General features: G+C 41.4%; 1 protein-coding gene across 2 annotated transcripts in view; it reads right to left on the bottom strand.

The window, feature by feature from the left end:
- Window positions 1-21,900, bottom strand: part of UNC5C (unc-5 netrin receptor C) — a gene marked incomplete at both ends in the record, with an annotated part of 242,452 nt that overhangs the window by 65,769 nt on the left and 154,783 nt on the right. For both annotated transcript variants that reach the window (XM_084285952.1, XM_084285953.1), the window contains one exon: window positions 18,225-18,446. In XM_084285952.1, the coding sequence (XP_084142078.1) occupies window positions 18,225-18,446 (222 nt within the window). The remainder of the gene's footprint in view (window positions 1-18,224; window positions 18,447-21,900) is intronic.

The raw sequence follows: 21,900 nt of genomic DNA, 5'->3' as shown, positions 1-21,900 counted from the left end.
ATAGCACGTCTGGTACGTGATAAACAAAAGGACCAGCACCTCAGCTGATACGCATTGTATCATGTCCACAGGATTTACTTCTAGTGACGATCCAGCCCCATTTTATTTTCATATGAGTATGATAAAGCTATAGACTCATTCAACTTATATGACTCCCTTAACCTTCCTGTAGTTCACCTCCTTTTGCTAGACAGATACACCACAGGGAGAAGTCCTGCTTGCTCTGATGCTGCACTGCACAGGGGAAGGGATTTTGTCACTGTAGAAAATGTCCCAGTGCTTGTAATGATGAACACAAATGCTGCACCATGGTTATAGCAAGTTGTCAGTCAAAAGACAATTATTATGTGCTTCAGTGCCTGACAGCCTCCTTGCCCATACTCTCCATAATGCATCTCAGTGCAACCCTTAAACTCACAGCCAGCCCCGCTCCCTATCCTTACCAGCAGACCAACATTCGGCCACATTTCCCACACAGTGCTCTCTGGTGGGAAACTGTTTTGCTTCTTCTAAGTGCGAGGAAGTGTTGCGGTGCTGCAGGAATCACTGGTAATGCACTGATCTTCTAATGACCACCACTGTATTTCATACCAGCACATCCTCTTTTTCTGCCTCAAAACGCACAGCCTGGCCAAAATGCTCTTAAATTCATGCCAAGATAATGGGGAAAAGGAGAAAAAAGAGGTGCCTGCATCCCTTGTCAATGCATGTGATCTTTGTTGCTGATGTCAAAGAACCAACAAACTTCTAACATGCCTCTGAAAGAACCACCGCCTTTTCAAAACTGCACTCTCATAAACAGCCTTGAATATAGAAATTCCACATGTAAATGTTTTGTATAGCGGGACCAATTTTCCCTTTCCTTCCAGAATTGCCAGGAAACTGAATTAAGAGATCCTTGGATCACCCACAGCCTGTTCAGTTTGTCCTGATCACCGAACACCAAAGGGGGGGGTTTTGAGCCCTATTGCCAAGCACGGACCTGAGCCCTTTGAGTCCTGCATACGATTACAAGGAGATATTTGTACCGTGAATGCTTCTGCCTGTGTAGCACAATGTGCTCCTGAAGCACTGGAAGCCAGTTGGGCCCTTCGACTTGGGACCTCAGCGAGGCTCCGATCAGGGAGCCAAGGCTTAATTGCTGTTTGTACATCCTTGTGCACTGTCGCTGAGGCTGTGTGCTGTGCTCTTCCCAAACTCAGCTAACAACAGCAAAAAGGAACTCATGCGTGTAATACCATAGGCCTCTCTGGTGGGAATACCATCTAATGAGATGCATTTTCCTGCTAGAGACCATCACAGCCTAGCCCCATTTTTTTTAATTTCATTATCTTTGACATCTTCAGCCATCGAATAATCACTTACTTTGGGGGGAAACACCTAATAGCTTTCCCCCTTGAAATGAAATACTCAGAACATAGCAACTGCAGTCCCAAGTATGGAAATCAAAGCAGTGTGTGGACACTTGATATGCAACGAACACTATGTTATAAACTTGTTCTGCTTTGATGAGCTAATTTGACTGCAAAAGGGGTCTGAGGACAGCTTTTGTCCTGTTGAGAAGAGCATGAAAAGGGTGGGGAGGCAGCATGTACTTTACATGCATAAAAATGGTTATATTTTCCCAGTGCAACTGCTGCTGGCCTAAAGATTACTTCAATTTATTCCCAGTTCTTACAGCACTAGCTCAGGCAGCCTTAGAAGGTTACAATTTTATGTTTCTGTAATAAGGCTGATTATAACAGCGCGATGGAGCAGTGGACTCTGTTACTCGGGGGCTGAAGCAAGCAGGCTCATAATGACAGCACTGGCTAATAATGATTATGAAATAATTCTTAACATTTGGGACACAAATTCAGTTCTCTGATAGTCTATTGAAGGTATGAAGTCATGCATAAAACAGCTCCCTCCGAACATACCGGCAGGAACTTTAATCTTTGATTTCCTGAGATTTTCTAATTTAGAATAGCAAACTATTCTGGGTACTGTCTTTTGAGACAGCCACCAAGTTCTGATAGGTTTTGGGTTATTCAAAGTCATTTGACATGTGGACTTTGAGTGGCATCAACAGTTGTGCCGTGGCCAAACAGGTGCATGGCTTTTTGATGGCATAGTTAGTGACTCCATGGGATCACCTGGGATGTAACGAACAATGACCAGAACTGAGGGTGACAAATGTAGGAATTCCCACAGTGATACCTCTGCTTTGTTGATTTGTTCTTTATGCCAGAGTAGGCAGATGAAGCATTTGCAAGAGAATCGTCCTGGACTCGGTGCTGTTTTGACATGCTGGGAGGCCGATCTGACCACTCCTTCCCAGCATTGCCCATGGGTACCACATCGCACAAACAGCAACAATGATTTAGGAGGAAAATCTTGCCAACCTCAGACTGCAGGGCACACGCAGGGGGATACACTTCCCTTGTTGCATTAAATCACAATCCTCTTCTGCTAACACACTTCAGCGTAAACCCTGATAGAAAATCTCTTTCTAGGCTGGGTTACGAAAAAAGGAATTTGCAGCGATACCTCAGGAAGCAACTGCCTCGTTACCAGCTGACATATTGCTGTACATCAGATTTCAGAGAGGAGCTGGTAGAGGCTGTCTGCTTTCATTCAGGAGTGTATCGCTTATATACCATGCGTGTGGAGCTAGCGTAGGACAGCCCTGGGATAATGACTTCAAACAGTCATCTTCATTTTACCCCTTTCACTCTACTTTGCCACGGTGATAAGTAACAAAATGACACTCTTTCACAAAGAATATCTCCTCTACTTTGCCTTCTTTACTAGAAATATATTGAATTTCCCAGTCTAGTTCTTCATGTGGCTAAGCTACGCAGCAGGTGAAATTATGCAGTGTACTTGACACTGTTTTCTTACAAGGCTGGAAAACTCTAGGATTAATATAATTGCTTAGATGGTGCCACTATCCGCAAGAAGGCAGGTTCTTCCTGCTCTGAAGCAATGCAATAATAAACACCGTTGAAGGGAGACAACAGAAATGTGGGCAGCTAGAGTGCTTAACAGGTCCCTTATAATGCATATAAATCCGCAAAGAGCATCAGTATAGGACTTCTAACTCCTACTCTCAGTGTGACAAATAGCTAGAATTTGACAGGAAAAGCACTTGCTTGCACTGTCCAGACTTGATTTGCATTCAACAAACTGAGAACTGTTTCTGTAGCCACTTGCAGCCCATCTGGATCTTGGGTATGAGCACAGATATGTGAAGATATTTGGTCTAATGATCAACACCTTATTTCTGGCAACAAGAAGATTGTGAAGAGAGGAGCTTTAAAACAAAAATGCAGAAAGTGAAAATAATTTAAAGCAATTCTCCAAAATAAATGGTAATTGTATCGTAAGGTTGTGCACTAAAAAAAATCACAAATCCTTAAAATCGCATTTCTGGGTTGCTGGGCTCTTTCTGCATAAGCGTTTCTTTTCTGAATAACTGCAGAATTCCCAAAAGAGCAGCAATGTAAGAAGTTTTAAAAAATTGAATATGAGAAAGTGAAAAAAAAATCTCAGGAAAAAAACAAATCCAAAAATAGTTGTTGTCTTCTCCTGGTCCTGAGTATTCAGATCTGGATCAGCTGGGTTACAAAAGATGTCAGAGAGGTTGCTCAAGGCCAGGGCTATTTATACACACCGATCAGACTGTTTTAAAACATTTACTTAAACCTGGCAGCAGAAAAAGACATTACGTTGGTGGAATTTCCCTCAAGAGAGGTCCAAAACCCTGTAGGGCTTTAGGAGACTAAATAAACTGGTCTAAAAGATCTTCCTACCCCTAACAGTTTTCTGTCCAAGTGAGGGCAAAGGATAGCTTATAATAAGGCTCAGAGCCTTGGCATAATCAATCTGTGATGACATCCCATGAATTAAATAGGGAGGATTTTTTCATGTGTGAAAATTTTGCATATTTAGCAGCACAACATATGCAATTATTCATTTCAATAAAATAAATGTATCTCTGGGGCTAATACAAGCTGGGCTCTGAAAAGGAGTAGGATGGAACCAGAACTTTGCTTATTTCTGTATTTGCACGTTAATGAGGGATTAATGGGGGGAACGAGGCAGAGGGTGAAGGGAGCCGTGCTCAATCTGCCTACTGCTAATGCATGCAGCTAAATGAGCACAGAGGAGAGGCACTGGCTGAGGGTATACATGGAAATAAAATTACTACCCCTCCTGGAGCAAAAGAAAGAGTGAGGAGGGAATTGTGGCTTATATACATACTATTTTATTATAAGCTCTATCCTAGAAACACAATCAAGCATAGACACACTCCATTCACACAGTCCCTAAGTGCTTAACTTATTAGCTGGCTATACAAACTGTGAGGTATATTATCTGGTCTTCAGAGGCAGAAATGTTATCGTTTTTAATGTATGCAAATGTAATGTAATTGTATGATATTATGGTACATTATTAGTAAGCGCAATAATAACTCATGGGTTCCATATTGCACCCACTGAAGTAATTGGCAAATTTCCCAATGATTTTAGGAGGAGCAGATATGCCAATCAGTGTAATTTCTTTCCAGAGGGAAACAAAAATGTCTCATAAGGTTCTGCAACTGCATATGACTGCTTATGATGAGAAATGATCACTGCAAATATCTGAAACATCAGATTATTAGCAATTAATTAAACGTAATTATCCAGCCTGGAGTCAGTTCAGGCCACAGAGTTAGTATCCTCACCTCCCTGGTCATCACTTTGCCAAGAAATTATGTGGAAATAATTTGGCTGCCATCAATGTTTGGCGTTTGATATTAATGCCCCGCATGTGTGAAAATATTCCTCAGGACTTCGACAGAGCAATTTGTGTGGAAGCATTATATTGGCATGTCTCTGACCCTCTGGCACAACACTAAACAGGAGCTATTTATTCACAAGACTAAACTGCACTTTCAAACTCCAAGAAACAGAATGGATGATTTGTTTATTTTCTCTGTAAGTGGAAATTCAGATATTTTTTCCCCCCAAAATTCCTCCCCTTCCTGCTCTGTGGTGGGGAAACAGAGGTCAGGGAGCATGTTTGGTGAGGACAGAGGCAAGTCTCTTGGAGTCAGTAGTAAAACAGTATGGGGTAGGGGATTCCTCTGCATGTGCAAGCCATACGTGCTGCCAGAGGATCCCTTTTTATGGCAAGCAATTCCGTGGTTACATTTAGCCAAACATGGTGTGTACCCATGTATATGACTCAGATCCTCAGCCTAGAGACTGTGGTTTGCTCAGTCTTCAAAGAAATTAGTGCCAGTCTGAAGCAGCCCATGCTTTCTGACTCATGGTTCCCTTTTCCACCTATTAGTAATAGGAGAGGTGAATGAATGAACGTTGTATGGAAGTTGCTCAGGCAGTGCATATTTTAATACCATGCGTGTTCATGCTCTTCAAAGCAAGACGAAGGTGGAAGGAGAATCCTGATACCAAAAAATAAAACAGCAGTTTTTCAATCATTTCAGAAGGGGCTGGATCATCTGCACAGGATTTGGCAAAAAGGATGAAAGCGTTTTTAGTTCTCACAGTCCCCATCTGCCTTACATTTCATACACAAAGCTTCATCCAAAATTCCTTAAAACAGACTCATTTTTTTATTTATTTATTTTTTTTTTTGGTGAAAGTGGGCAAGCCTATACACCAAAGTGGTATGACTGTAAACAAACTTACTAAAAGGTACGCAGACTCCTTTCTCATTATGCAGTCCTTTGTCGTTATATTCTCCTCTGATGGTAAAACTTACACGACCAAAGCCAAGAATGATGATCTAGTGATAGTCCACAATGAGCTATCTGATTTATGTAATTGCTCATCACAGGTGCTATAAACAACCTGTCTCTGTAGTAGAAGGCTTATCGCTTTCCTTGTTAAAATAACCTTTTCACAAAGGAAAACATAAAATCAGTCCTCTGTCAGAATGGAACTCATTTATCCTCTTGCAGAGACGTATCTCTCACAGTCATGGAGTAATTCTGCCCCAAAACATCAGAGTAGTTATGCTGTGGAATTTGGTCTTTTAAAAATGAATAAATAGGCTATGCACAAGAAGAACAGCCTCAAATATTAAAGTTCTTGCTGAGAAAAATGTACTCCGTGCATCCTAATGGGATAGAGATGATTGCATAATGGCACACTTTGCCTATATCTTATTTTCTATGTGGAGTAGTGGCAGCCTTAACAAAAGACGGATAGACAGATAGATATGTAGAGATATTTTTAAAAAGCAAACAGCTTTTCCGCTTGGTAATCCTTCACACTGTGATTGCATGCACCTGTTTTTGCCTCAGTACTGTTTTTCCCTAAATGATGGCTGGCTAGTGGTATGAAACGACTGCAGGAAGATTACAAACAATTTGCCATAAATATTAGCTCAAGCATTTAAATTAAAGGTTTCCAGCTATTTGAGCTCCCTCCATAACTTTCTCCTTAGGAAAGAGATACCTCCTTAACACAAATTAATACAGATGAAGGTAATTGCCTAATAAAGTCAAGTCTGCATTAAAACCTACATCAAGTTTGCGCTAGTTTGCTGTGGCATCTAATTAGCAACCAGTAGCAGTGAGTTAAGCTAAAATGTTAGTTCCCCCCCCACTTTTTAACTGACTTACGCACTTCCACAGAAATTACAAAGGGCTGTCTTCAGAGGGATTTTACTTTGAACTGGAATTAAAGAATGAGCATTCTGTTTGGGTTTTATTTTCTTTTAGCAAAAAAAAAAAAAAAACAAGGCCTTTTTGTTCTTTTTCCATTAACATCTGAAGGACCGAGTTGTGTAAGATGGAAGAAGGATTTCAAAAGTGAATTCCTGGGTACCAGTGGAAAACAAATGCAAATCCTGGCCTCCGCCAGCACAGTGGAGGTGAGCTGTAGGCAGGAGACCCATGGGCTTGTCCCCTTGTGTTAGGTGAAAAACACATTTCCATCTCCTCCCTGACCAACTTAGGCACCTCACTACTCTATATTTGTTTAATGATTTAAAACTACATTGGATTGCTTGTTCTCACCCTATAAACAACTAAGAGACAAAGCAAAAACAACCAAAACCATCATCCTTCCACTTTTTTTTTTTTTTTTAAATGGAAGCTATTTTTTGGTTCCCAGCATTTTTTCGTTAATATACACAAATTGCTCCAAAATGTGTTGTTCTTTTCCCCATGTAACAACGTGTGCTTATTGTTGCTGTTTCTTTTTTTATTTTTATTTTTCCTGGTACAAAAGTAATAATCATGCTCTGGTATAGCAGGACTCCAAAGAAAACCTCACCGCAAGCATACATCTACATTCAACCACAGGTATCTCCGTTTCTGCACTCACATAAGTCTAGGAGCAGAAAGAAATGAAGGTGGAAGCCTCCTGACCCAAATCTTCCCCATCACAGAGTGGCAGTGCCCAAGCTGAGCTCTGCCAGACCAGCAGGGTTACTCACAGGGAGCACGAAAAAGAGAGGCTATCCATGTAGGAAAGCACGAGCATGAGCAGTTCCAGCTTTTGGGTCAAAGCCCAATTTTCCCTTCTTTTGTTTGAGGCACGTGTGACTGAGAAAAGATTTTTTTTATTATTTTTTTTTTCCAAGGGCCAGGAAAACACCCTGCCAGAGGTTCATGTTTTACATAAAGCTGCAGTTGAGACTTCACAAAGGAAATCTGTGCACTTTTTATTTCTGGTTCAGAGGATTTACATGCTCTTTCTAATGATCTGGGCCTTCAGCAGTGGGTAATGCTTCCCAGTCCCCAGCTTAGTGCTCATGCAAAATTGAAGCACTTTTGAGGCAGTTTAGAGCCTACAGATGAATCTCAATGTGCAGACAAAGAGGAATAATGGTTGTTTAGCACTTTGCTAGAAGAAGCTGAGGAAATTATGGGGGGGGGGGAAGAAATCTATTGAACTTCCAACATCTGGGAAGCCACCAGAGAGCATCTGAATTTTGAACAGCGTGTTTACATTCCCTTTGCAGAATGGAGGTGGGGGGTGACGAGAGGGAATGAACAATAAAGAGCTTCTTTGTATGTATTTAAATAAATATATTTTTAACATTTTAAAATAAAAATATAAACTGAGTTGTTTTGTTACGTTATCGACTTACTGATGTATATACAAATATATATATGCACACATCTTCCTGTGTACCACACCCACTCTGTGTGGATTTGAGGAGCAGAGACAAGGTGACAACGCCTCATTTCTGTGTTCCTGATGCAATGACACAGTTCAGTGGCTGGTGCAGCTATTGCAGACCTGAGGACAGCCACAACGTGACACAAGGGGTCACATGGGAGCCTTCGCAAGCCATTCTTTTCCTTTTTTTTTTTTTTTCAGTCCATGATGTGCAGGAACAGAAGGCCGGGGCAGACGTGTCAAAGCCTCTCCCGGTTGTTTGTTGCTATTGTTCTGTATGTTTGGCATCACGTTTCGTGGCAGACTTAGGTGTACTGAGAATATTTTAACAAAAAAAAATGGCAAGAAGCTGCTTTTAGAGAAGCTTTCTCCAGAACATTAAGTGAAGTGACCTGTGGCAGGCAGACATGAAGCTCTGGTGATGTCTGTTCCCACACCCAGTGTGTACTCAGGTCTGTGCCCAGGCAGCAGTCCCAGCCCCAGCTCCTGAAGGCCAGAAGACTTCCCTCGGTTGGTGGAGATGAGAGAAGTCATCACAGAAGGAGTGTGAAGAGGCACAGAAGTCACTCTTTGTGCATGTGTTGCTGGATACAGCACAACACACAGCTCCCATTATCTGCAGCGAGGCATCAGGGATGCAAGCAAGCTGCTCCACAGCTCCGCGTGACTTTGACACACAAAAAAGGGGCCTGATTCATTATGTAAGTAGTCACTGTCAAAAAGCATCCTTGTAGTTCTATGTATTTTATTTTTTCCTCCCCTTGGGTACCCTTCTCTGACTGAATTGCAGTACTGGCTTCCACTTTAGTTAAGGAACAAAAGGATTAAAACTAAACCCAAAAGAGAGCCTGATCCACTTCCACATCTCATTACACTTCAGGCTGACAATCCTTCCTCCTCTTCAGAGGAGGGCATGGCAACCAAACCAGGTGCGGTGTCGGCACTCATTACGGAGGCAGCGCTGTACGAGTCACTGGGAAGCCAAAAGCAGCAATCAGCCAACCACAACCCTCTCCAAAATCAAAAGCAGGGAACAAATAATAGAAGAGGCAGCAAGGGCCCAAAGAAGAGATGCAGAAGAGACTGACGAAAAACTCCCTTTCCGCTCTCACAATCAAAATACAAAGAGGGATGAGAAGTTATGAGGAGTTGGGAAAGGAACCCCATCAAAATGTGATGAGCAGGAGATGTACATAACCTCACGGGTGAGCAGCAGGCGTGCCGGTACCCAGCACATCACGCTGCTCATTTATGGACGAATCAAGAATGCATGGGAAGGATAAAAAAAATAAATGCAAGTGGTGAACCCATAAAGGCAGCACAAAGTTAGATCCTGCACGTGGCAGAGCTGTGTGCAAGAGCCTCCTCTCTTCCCCTTGCCCCTCAGCAATGATTTCACGAACCCTGCCTGCTTAGTGGAAATAGGACTGCAACTTGTGCTCAGCAAAGAAAATGTAAAATACAATTTGGACCTCCATTTCCTTGCATACTTGCAGAGATTTTTTGTAAGGAAGCTACAGACTAACTCATTCTCCTGTTTAATTAACCAAGAGACCTACACCTACAGGATTCAAGTATCCCTGTCCTTGCAGTGCCAGGCTGCTCCTGGCTGCAGCCATTTTGTTGGACACTGCACAAGACCTAGGCTCTTCTCTTCTTCACCATCCCTATATAGAAAAAAAAATGATGGTCTGCCTTTGGGCCTCTCTTCCCATTCCGAACAAAGCTGAAATCCATTGTCCTTTCAGGCTCTAGACCGCCCATGCTGTGGGGAGCCCAGATCCCATGCGAAGGGCTTTCATCTCCAAAGGAGCCAAGGGAACAGCTGGAAAACCAAAGCAGCACTGTGCAAAGCCAGAGCTAGTCCGAAGCTCTGGTGGGTGGAACTGGTGTCTGAAGATGCCTTCTGGGAATCTAAAGGGATTAATGGGATTGTGAGTAACAAAGGGCTCCATGAAGCAAAACCATGAAGGGAGATAAGGTGTAGGCTGGAAATGTTCAGAGGCGTATCCTCAAATGCTTCAAATGAATACAATATGCATCCATTTTCCTCCTTTTTATTATTTTAAATAACTTTATTTCCTGTCTCGGATTTGTTTTCCTAGAAACCCACAGGAAACCTTCAGGATAATTAGGAGAACAGCTGCAGATAGGAACTTAATGCTGCAATAATAAATGAATAAATACCCTAAAGCTTTTATCTTTTGATCCCAGAGCACTTAGAAGAAGTAAATAACAGAAAAGTGGAGTTATTTGTATGGGGATACGTGGTAAACCCATGGAAAATTCAGAATGACCCTTCCCATGGACACACAGGAAGAGTGTGGGCAGGATTTACTTGCAAGAAGAGCATCTCCCTCTGGCCCCCACTATTAGAAGCTGTCTAGGTGTAAGAGCTAGAAGCAGCCTTCCACAAGGATTTACAGGAATTTAAAAATAACAAAACAAAACAAAGCTCTATAGCACAGCATGCTTAAAGGAGAAATTAATTATATGGCAATATATGTATTATAAGAGTGTTATATGTGGCGAATACTGTTTTCAGTGGAATCTACACTCAAAATCCATGGGGTCTGTTGAATTTAAGAAACAACCTTGCTGGATCTAGGAGACAGTTTTGCACTGCCTATAAGCAGATTTTTCCTCCAGAGAGCAAATATACGACACAGTGTTCTTATTCTATATATAAAAATGTAATTTCCCTTCCTTAGGTCAGCACTGACCTTGGTGATTTCTCCACTTCCTTCAACAAAAATAATTACCATACTGAATTTATAGCCTAGAAAATTCTGAGTGTGTTGCTTCTGAAGTTTCAAAAATGGTTCTTTTTCTATTAAAGTATACTAATTACTCAAGATAAAAGTGGGAACTTTGCTTTCTTGCCAAAATTCCTGCGGTAGCTTTGTTGTTGGGTATTTCCTTGATTGGGGTGTGCTGGGGACCACTCTCCCAGCAGCCAGATTTGGAGATGCAACCTAGGAGAAGAGAGAGCTCCTCTCACCGTGGTGATGGGCACAGGCCTCCTCTTTCCTGGGAGAGCTGCCTGCAAGGCCACAGGGAGAGATGTGGAGAGAGAAGGAGGCCTGAGTGGCACCTAAAATGTCAGCAACAGAAATGTCAAATTTGAAAAAAAGTGTGGGTTTGTTCATATATTTCTATGTAAGTAAACATCTGGTATCCCTCCAGAGAATCCTGGTTCTTTGGAGAAATGCAGATGGCTGCTCTGTTCTGCACCAGCTGCAGCCTTTCAGACCATACATATAAGCAGGTTTCACTTTTAGCATCCTTGCAGAGAGTGGACAGAGTTTGAATTACTAAAGAAAATGGACTAGAGTATCAATTCTAGCCCACATCTCAAACCTATTAATAGAAGCATTTGGGAAAAGATACATGGACACATTTTTAAATTTCCTTGAGTTGGATTAGGGGAGAATATTGAAGGAGCACAGCTAAAAACTGACAATACGTTGCTGATAAATAATTATTTTGAATCAGGGTGCTTGATGTTTGTAAGGGATTTGATCCAATGATGAACAGACAATAAAATGACTTGTGACAACAATGGAATGAAAACAATCCTTATTTATGATATGTGGCTACCCACACCAGAATAAACCCAAGGTATTCTGCCCCAGAGAGTCAAAATATTACAGGCTCTAACGTAACTGTGGCATTTAACATTACCTGTCATCTCCTTAGCAAAGTTCCTAAAAGAAACTGTCCACATTTTGAACTCTTGAAAAATAATGAGGATTAGGAGACTAGAGCAGGTCATGAAGAAGCAAAAAGAGATTAAGGAAGAAACATGTGCAGAGAAGAAAAAAAAATAATAAAAAAAAAGCAATAAGGAAAGGATCTGTGGGTGACAGAAAACAAGGTGAATGGTACCCATCTGTGCTCCTGGTCCAGAGCTGAGCTTACATGGGGGACAGGGGCACCTGCATTTCATATTTGAGATCCCAAATTAAGTTTTTCCATGCTGGTATCAATGAAGTGCTGCATTTTGTATATAGTCATAGCTTTTCTTATTCATAAAAAATACTAAGAGGAACATGTACCACTGCTCCAAACAAGAGCGTGTAAGATGATCTTTGTTGTATAATCAAAAGTCCCAGCTTCAACAATGAAAGCTAGCTAGCAGCCAGGCAAGTGAATGGGGCTTTTGTTCATTAGGGCAGTGCAGACTTCCAAATCACAGTGTCACAAACACCAAATAAACAGCTTTCATGAGATGTACACAGACAGAGAGAAATAAGGTGACGGAGTATGGTGGAAGTGATATTTCTGTCTCTACAAACAGTGCCAGAACAGCAGTGAGTCACTGTGGAGGCTTCCCCACGCTGTCTTGGCTGCAGCATCCTGCAAGAGCTGTTTTAAAGGCAAAAGGGTAGACGTCAATCTTTGATCTCTCTGTTGAGGGCGATCTATTAAAGATTTAGCTAGCTGGATATCTACTCCCCTGACAGGCTGCCAAAGCCATTGCTTAGGGTAACAACCTTCTATTTGCCAGATCAATGCTGACCAGACGTCAAAAGCTCCGTCTCCTTTCATCAAATCTGCAAGTCATCCAGAAATACGTTATTAATGGTAAAAGGTAACGGTGGAAGGTTAGCGTGGGAATCACAGCAGTCATCCTTGACTATGTCAAGAAGCTGAAACGAAGAAGTCTGAGATTTCTGTCTGAAAAGAAGAGCACATTCACCCACCGGAGTGCAGTTTGATAACCTGTCTTTGTCAGGGGAAAATCTTTTTCTGATCCAGATTCTAACTTGACCATTTTTGTTGATTTGGTTGGAGGCAGGGAGAGGAAGGAGCAGCTCAAGGGAAGATCTTGGAAACATCTGTGCTCCTTGCTGAAGGCTAGGTAGCACCAGGGACATTTCTGGTGGATGTTAGGTCCACCAGGGCCTGCCTCTGAAGGCAGGACACAGGAAAAAGGATTGGTAACTTCACCTGGTCCTTATCAGAGCCTCCCTCAGCATGTCTGTCCTTTGTGATGGCACAGATAGGCCTGTTCATTTTGCTTTAGCAGAGCCCACAGGACAGGTCCAAGAGCCCTTATTTCATCTTGCTGCTATTTGGAATCACTGAGGAGGGCATTAGCAAACTCACTGAGCCTTCCTCTCCCTATGCATCTGAGCACAAGAAGACAAAAAGTACAGGCAAGCAGTAACGTTGGCCGAATTGCCTGATATTTCTATTTAATTAGCACTTAGTAGAGCTCCAAATGTTTTCTCCTTGCTTGAAGAGGAGAGAGAAGCACGTCACTGCCATTGCAGAGGGCAAGAGGGGGTTTATTGATCCTTTCACCTTAACAGTCATGGGGAAACTATTACAATGCATATCCATATGGAAAAATAGTAGTCCTGATTTTTTCTCTGTTGTACATCTCAGCAGTGTTGGTTTTGGCTTAGCAGCATTTAAACCCTCTGAATAAAAGGGAATAAAGGGGTGCTGGACACTGATTTTCTATATGTCTGCAACTCTCCCACCACTGCAGATTTTTTTGTGTGTGTGCGAAATTATGTCTCCATAGAAGCATACATGCAAACTAGCCATTTTCAGAGGCACAGTAATTTGGAAAATGTTCAGAAATTGCTTTAATAATTATTGACGCCATTAAGCTTCTCATTTTGTGGCAATGGAATTTTCTTGCCCCCAAAAGCACCAGTTCTGCAGGCTTTCTTTTACTTCCTTTGCTGTTATCTTTTATGAAAGTCAGTCATAAAATCAAATGTGTTCCCTCAAAAATACTTTTATCTTTGCTTTTTTAAAACCAGTGTTCTTATTCTTTACATATATTTTTCCACATTAATGGGAAAATATTCCAGTAAAAACAACAACAAAAAACATACCATGACTTGCCTTGTATTTCATCTACATAGGAAGTGAAGGAGTCAAAGATGTGCACTAAAGATTTTCAAAGCACCCATTTGACTTCTTTATGAAAATGCTTAACTTTTTCATAAAGAAGAAAAAATCCAGAGAGTCTGAAGTTTAAAAACAGAATTTAATGATCTTCTATCTAAAGCTTCTAGCTTCTCAGGCTCGATCGTTGCAATTTTTTGCCAGGCTCTCTCTTCAGTCTAATTTAATCAAAGAGAGTGGTACTAGAACACCCTGTCACCGTTACTGTTCTCATCCTCTCCAACCAGAAGGCAACAACTCCCACAGAGTCCCTTGGCATGTTCTTTACAGCAAGGCTTTACCTACAGCCTAAATATATCTCACAGGGCAAAGTGCAGAGATCTCTAAGTCTTATTTTGTATCTTCTCTGTGTTAAAAATAAATATATATATATACAAGCATGCACACAAGAAAAATATATAAATATTTGTGTTTCTCTTCTTAAAAATTAACATTCTTAATGCATTCATTATTTGTATATAGCAGCTCTTTCCAATGAGAGCAGGGCTGCACTCTCCTTCCTTCTTTTGTGACATTACTATTGTCATGCTGTTGTCTCTAGTTTTATCAGTGACAGAAACAAATTTGGCTTATAACAGAGTTAATTATCTCTACACAGATTTAATTCTTGGCCATAGACTCAGAATCCAGGAACATATAATCTTTCACAAATCAAAGCCTATTTCTCTCTTTAATGCATCATTTACAATCTCTAGGTGATAGCATCACACCTGTATTTTAGTCCTATCTCTTCCCTATCACCTGTGCTGTGAAAAAGAAAGCATAGTCAACTTTTACTCTTTTCTATCAAGTATTTTATTGCCTGTTTATCTGGTTTGCCTTTGCGCTGCTTTTCTACCTAAGGGCCCTGGTTAAAAAATGGGAGCTGAAGAGCACCTCACAGTGGTGCTTCTCTTTGTATTTATGCAGAGCAGACCTTAGGAACGGTAAAATATCACAAGAGAAGAATGCGCCAAGTTCTCAGTTGCTTGGATTTACACAACTGACCAGCAGAAGCACTTTATAGATGAGATCTTTTTGAGCCCTGGGTTATTACTAGAGATAAATGTGGAATTTGCTGTTGGAGGTGCTCCAAGGAGACAGAATGTCTTTCTTGCTCTTCTGCGTGCACAGACAGTGCAATCCACCCACTTTCCTCATGCACACACGGGTGCAAACACACACATGTAACACCTAGACATATCCTGGTTTATGGACCATTTTTCCAGCCTCTCTCACTGCAAGCCTAAGCCAGCAGCAGCAGCTTGAGCTGCTGGCCTTTCACCACCTTCCGTGCAGCTCACATGCTACTGCTGTGCCCTGTGCTACAACTACTGCACTAGCTAGCCAAAAATAGCAAAAGAAACCTAAATAGCCTCAAAAGTGGTAGAGTCAAAGGGCTTTGCAGGCTGGCTATTACAAACTGCCAGGCCGATGACCTCCTATGTTTAACACCTTCTCCTCAAGCACCAGTATGAATCCTCACAGCCACCGTCTCCTGCTGTTTTGTCTCTAGCTCCTCCTGCAGGGGGTATATTTTCCTGAGCATCTATTGCTTTGAAAAAAAAAACAAAACAAAACAAGACATAACATTACCTTACCACTACCATAAAGGCACTGTTTACATATTCCAATAACACTGCGTTCTGAGCAATAGATTCTCAGACTAAGTAGAGGAAGCTGCACGAACTTTGCAACTGTGATGAGTTAACCAACCCAACCATTTTGTACCAGCCATTTAGACTGACAAATGCAGGTTCTGTCAACAGTGGCATTTTAACAAGTTATTAGCATGCCTGGGTTTGTGTCTCTTGAGCTAATAATCTGATGTGCACAGCTTTTGACATTCCCACCCCCCAGTTCCAGTAGATTAAGTTAATCTCTAATTGGATATGGGTTTTGTTTGCATGTACTTGCTGCTGTTTATTATTCAAAACATTTGTCCTCTAATATATTCAGATGCATCTCTTTTCAAGACTGGGCTTTTACATTCTCTGTTACAATCTGTTTTATGGCACCGTGAACTTCTAGAATGAGATTTTGGGAAAGAAAAAAAAAAAAAAAAAGGAAAAAAAAAAAGAAAAAGAAAAATGAGAAAAAAAATATATATGTTGCAAATCCTGCACTGCAAACTACAGTCCACACATCAGATTTCCCTGAGACTTGCAATCCATGCTGCAGAGCAAGGGTGCTAACTGAAGAAGCCAGCTCTAACATCTTGCTGCTATTTTGACTCAAGCTTTTTATTAAATTAGTATGTTCTCTAAGTGTAACCCCTCTCCCATATTAAAGCTTACAGAGTGCATGAAATTTAGGTATTTTCAGCAATTCTTTACTTTGTCTTCTTGTATTTAAATTTCTGATAGTTGATATAACGTTTTTTTCCTCTGTCTTTCACTTCATCTGGCACGATTGCACCAACTGTACCCAAAATGTTAAAATTAGACTATATATTAATCGTGTGTGGACTTGTATTCAAGTCAGGCTACTCAGTTAAATATGCAGCATTTTCAGGTATTTTCTTTCCCACTACAGAGCAGTGCTTAACTCAGCAGTTCTATTTTGTGACTGGATGGACAGCCACTTGTGGTCACTCACCTTCTGAGGCCCATGATTCATAACTGTTTTTTACAGGCCTTACATCAGTTCTGCTGTAGTAAGAAAGCCAGCCACACTTTTTCATTGTGTACATGGAATGCTAATGCCTCTTCTCAGATCAGAAAGAAGAAGAAACTTGAAGACAAGTATTTAGAAACTTATTCTGCCCTCCTACAGATTGCCCCAGCACTGCTGAGTTCAATACAAATGTTTTATTTCCTTTAGAGTCACTGAGAAGAATCAGGCCCTTCATTTTCAAACTGCTTCTGACTATACTGTACAGAAGCCATAATTCAGTTTCTGAATACTGATGTTAAGAAAAGCTTAAAGAATAACAGGGTGATAGCAGTTCTCCTGCCTGTCCTTCATTGCAGTGGACTCCCATGGATGGAACAAAAAGTAATCAAAAAAACAATCAACAACAACAAAAAGATGTATTAAGTAACAATATTTTCTTTTTTTTTTAGCTGTTCTGCTGCTTTTAACCTGTTGGAAAAGCCTATTCTTACAAGCAAATAAACGGGCCCAAAGTTTAGTAGAGATTTTTTTTCTACAGCCATTCTTCCCTACACCCACCTTCTCTTTCTCAAGCTGAGAGCACCACGGTACTGTTAAAAGCTTATGCTTTTGATCTCTGTGCAAATAAATGAGCTGAAACAAATAAAATCCAGTTCACAAGAGACTTCCAAGACATCTGGTGGAGTTATTTTTCTAAGTAATTAGACCAAGTGGTGGTGTAATTCCCAAAGGAAAGGTACCTCCTTGCTTGGTATCCTGCTATTTCTCAGAGACATCAAAACAGCAGTAAGTCCCCCTTCTCTCCTTGCATGTGACTCAAACTCTATTGATTACCAGTATTCTCAAACTGGAACAATCATATCTTTGATTTAGGCTGGTTTATAGCTCAAGTTTTAAACCTTTTTTTTTTTTTTTTAATCATGAATGCCAGTGGCATTCTGGTACTGACTGAGGAAGGATGAGGCTCCTGTTTTTTTTTTCTTTCTTTCTTTCTTTTTTTTTTTTTTTTTTTCTTTTCCTTGCTAGCACACTGCAGTTCTCCTTCATGTGGGCTCTATGGAGCAGGCAGAAAAAAATATAATGGAATAACAGCCAGGAGCTTGTTCTGGATCAATACACTGCTCTAAACTGTGCCCAGGTGTGCCTTCTCCTTCTTTCATGCTAGAAGATGATTAAATTTCTCTCTCTCTCTTTTTTTTTTTTTTTTCTTTTTCTTTCTCCACATTTCCCAAGAAAACATAATTCTAGGAACAACCCAAATTCTCTTCAGCACTACGGGGACAATGTAATTCTTGGTCTGTGACTATGATACAGTGCAACTGCTGGGAACTTGTGGAACTGGAGAAGTGGTTCAAAGTAGGGCAGGACCCTCTACAAATCACGTTTTACTAACTGACCTGGATGTAGACACCACCTCTACACAATGCCAGCTAGTGTTCAGTAATTCCAGTTGCAGAATTCACAGCTATATCAAGAGTAAAGTAGCTGCCATATGAATAGCTGCTAGATTACAAAGGTGGGCTTGATATTACTGCATTTTAATTCTCATCTCTCCAAGACATAATGCAAACTCACCGGAGGTTTCATCTACTCTCTCATCCACCACATGGTCCTTCTGATGAACCCATTCACTGTTGCACTTAAAATAGATCTGCGTGGCTGGGCTCGCTTTGCAGTACAGATTCACAGGCTTGTTTTTCACAATGTAAGCCTCTTCGGGTTCAATGAGAAAGTGGGGTAATGGCTCTGGAGGATCAGAAGGAAAAGTTTCTGGAAGTTCATGAAAAAAATCGTCATCTGCAAAAAAAAAAAAAAGAGACAAAAAGGACAAATGAAATACCAAAATTCAGCTGTCAAAGACTCACAAGCACTTCCTGAGTGTGCTTTTCAAATAAAAGGTTATATTAGGAGCATTCTGAGATGGAGGCTTAAATGCACTGCTGTTTTCAGACTAGCAGAGATTTTTCTTTACATCCTCAGCTGTCTTCCCCCGATGTGATGTGACAGGGATGTGCACATTCACATGACTGGGAATGGTCCTTTGTTATCATCACCAGCAACACAAGCAATAAAATATTATGTTAGCGCTTGGGAGAGTTGACTGTGAAACCGTAGAAGGGAATAATAGAAACTTTTGGAAGCTTCAAGGTCACATTTCCCAATAGTGACTTATCGCTGTGCTTAATCAAGTGAATGCACATAGCTCGTATTGGCTGAGGATGTTAAAACGGGAAGGAACGCCTTTCATTTCAGATGAACAATTTGAAATTTATTGTAAGAGCAGAAGACTAAATGCATGTCCAGTCTATGCCTCTTTGTTCATTTTTCAAACTGTTAAGACTGCTAACGAAGGTGCCAGGCTATGCTTCATTTACTTTGTGGCACTCTCGTTTCTGCTTTCTTCACTACAGAGAGGAAGCTGGAGCTGGGACACGGGGCACAGCAGCTGTGAAATAGTGAAACTTTGGGCCAGTATGACCCTTCCTATTGATTTAAGGAACCCGTGCACCTCCCTGGTGGTGCTGGTAATGAATAAAGTCGATGCAAGAAGTCTGGACAAGGAGGAAAAGAGTCCAACACACAGGAGGCAACACTAGCAACACATAACCCACATGCTTTCCTTTCTCTCTCTTCCCAAATCTCTCTTTCAAGCCCTTTTGTCACTTTCTGCTGGTGAATTCTTCTACACCAGAAAGCACCAATTCAGGGGAGAATAGCCCATGTCCCGTGCACCTCCCCACATCAATGCACAAGACCATCCAAGACGCTCCCAGCAGCCACGAGATGGGGAGGCACCAACTGATGACAAACCCAGCACCAACAGGCTGCCAAGTCCTGAGGGCCTCCCCCTTCCTGCCTCTGCAACAGTTATCGTTATACACAGTGACAGACATTGCAGATGATCAATAAAACAGCCCAGAACATCAAACTAAAAATACTTTGGAAGTATTTTTGTGGGAGTACTATCTCCTCCACGCCAGTCTTCATGAAGACGAGATGTCAGACAGCTCCTTCCCTACCTGAGATACGCCTGTCATGGCTGTGTCCAGAATTACAAGGGGGCATGGAAGGCTCTCCTTCCAGCCACTGCTACGGAATGAAAAGGAAAAGCAGTACCAGAGGAAGGAGCTGGGACGAGAAGGCAGCAGGGTACCCACCCACACGGCTATGTGAAGGTAGGTTGTGTGTCTTCATTAGGGGTGGGAGTACCTTACCCAGCAAGAGACTCTGGGAGCCTCTTGAACTATTTATGAAGATAGCACACATTCACCAATTTATTTATTTATTTCCATATTAATGCCCATGTGGGTATTTAAAAGGCCTGTTTCACTACAGCATCCCTCCTTCACAGTTCACACAACTGTGAAGCAGTTAGGAGAAAGGACCAGCGAGTAAGACTGGTCCTTTCAGCACGCTAGGTGAGACAACATTTGCTTTCATGACATGGAAACATATCAGAACTGAAGGAAGAGGACTTGAACTTGAGCTCCCCTCATCCCCTTCTGCCTGTAACTCCCCATTTCTCCCAGTGCCTCCCTCCCTCGCTCACGCTGCTCCACAGCCACACGCGGCACAGGAGCATTAGAGATGAATCATTTCCCCCGAACTGCCACAGGACGTATCTTTTTCTTCTGGTCATTTAATTGCAAATCAGTGAGCAGACAGATGGAAAGCAACAAAGCACGCATATGTTTCATAATTAAACAAGAACTGCTTCACTAATTTCTGGTGACTGGAAGAATAAATGTATTTATTTTCACCACTAGATTTCTGCACATTATCAAAGGCAATACTTGTGCTGCCCGACCAATTAACTGCATCTTAGCAAAGATGTAACTAGAAAGTCTAACAGGACAGATCAGCAAGCTGCAGGAAAGATAAAGGTTTCTTTTTAATTATTTTCTCAGTTCTGGAGAATGCGTATGAGCTTTGAGTTTCCCTTTTGTAGGTAACTGCTCCTAATTTTTAAATATTATTTTCATATTAGGAGAAGTGCCCAGTACATGGTAACCTGACCACACTTTTTGATGGTGGCTGTGGCTGCTTCTCTTCACCAGCCCGGCATCCCATGGTCAGGTACAAGTCAGCTTTCTTATGGCTTCTTGCTATAATGACACCTTACTCTTTTTAACCAATAAATAACCAACTCTATTTTTCCATGCTCCTTCTCCTTGATACCAACAGACATCTAACCCTCTCTTAAATGCTGAGGATAGAGATGGAAACCACTCACAACCTGTTACACAGAGAATGTACAGAGGCAGTCTTGTCCCTGGAAACTAGCATTTAACAACTGCATATTTAGAAGAAATTTCACAAAGTAGCTAAGAAATTATGTTCATTCAATCACTGCCCTCTTACTGTTGCTATTAGTAGCAACATTAGAGTCATTTTTTTGCAGAACAAATTCTAAAGAAGAATACCCAGAATGTGAAAGCAACTGGATTTTTTGGTGTTCAGATGAAAAAGGCCTGCAAAGTGAATCCTACCTCCAGCAGCATTCAGGGTCCCTCACTCCTGCTATTCCCTGCTAAAAGGCAAGAGGAAGCTTTACCAGCCTGCATGGATTGCGGCTGGAACATCCCAAGAGGGCATGTGCTGGGGATGTGCTGCTGCATGAGACACATCACTGCTCCCCTCCTGTGCAGCCAGCACCACGGACCCAGCCAGAGTCACGAGGCAGCGGTTTGAGGGCAAAACACAGGATACTGATTGGATTTGGAACCAAATTTAGATTGAAAACTTGCTTTCCATTTTGTAAATGGGAATTATATATTATCTTGCTTCCATTGTGGTGCTTGCAGCAATGTGAGGGCATAGTTATAATGGCAGTGTAAATATATAACAATATTCCAAAAAATCAAACACATTTACCCCTGAAAATGTCAATATCGGTTATTTGGCTGTGTCGAGATTTTTTGCAACTCTATAAAACAAGCTTTTAGCAGAACTGAAGTAACTTCCAATGATTTAATGAACACTTCCATCAACGTTTCTCCTCACCAGTTCTAGTAAAACACAGATCATTCCTCTGCCCAAAGAAGTCGAAGCTCTCACTTATTTTATTTTATTTTTATTTTTATTTTTTTCCAGGATCACTGTCTTACAGCCATGTGGTCTAGTGGGTCTGCTTCTATAATGCAGATGGAGGTCAGCTCTCACTGTGTGCTTCATCTCCATTCAAGAGGATAAATCTTGCCCAAGTATTTGATCTCAATCTTCCTGATGGTTATAGCTGTTTATTTAAAAT

Source organism: Netta rufina (genome assembly GCF_964035555.1).
Source record: "Netta rufina genome assembly, chromosome: 4".
NCBI lineage: Eukaryota > Metazoa > Chordata > Aves > Anseriformes > Anatidae > Netta > Netta rufina.
The sequence above is the reverse complement of the archived record's forward strand: the minus strand, read 5'-3'. Positions and strand labels throughout refer to the sequence as shown.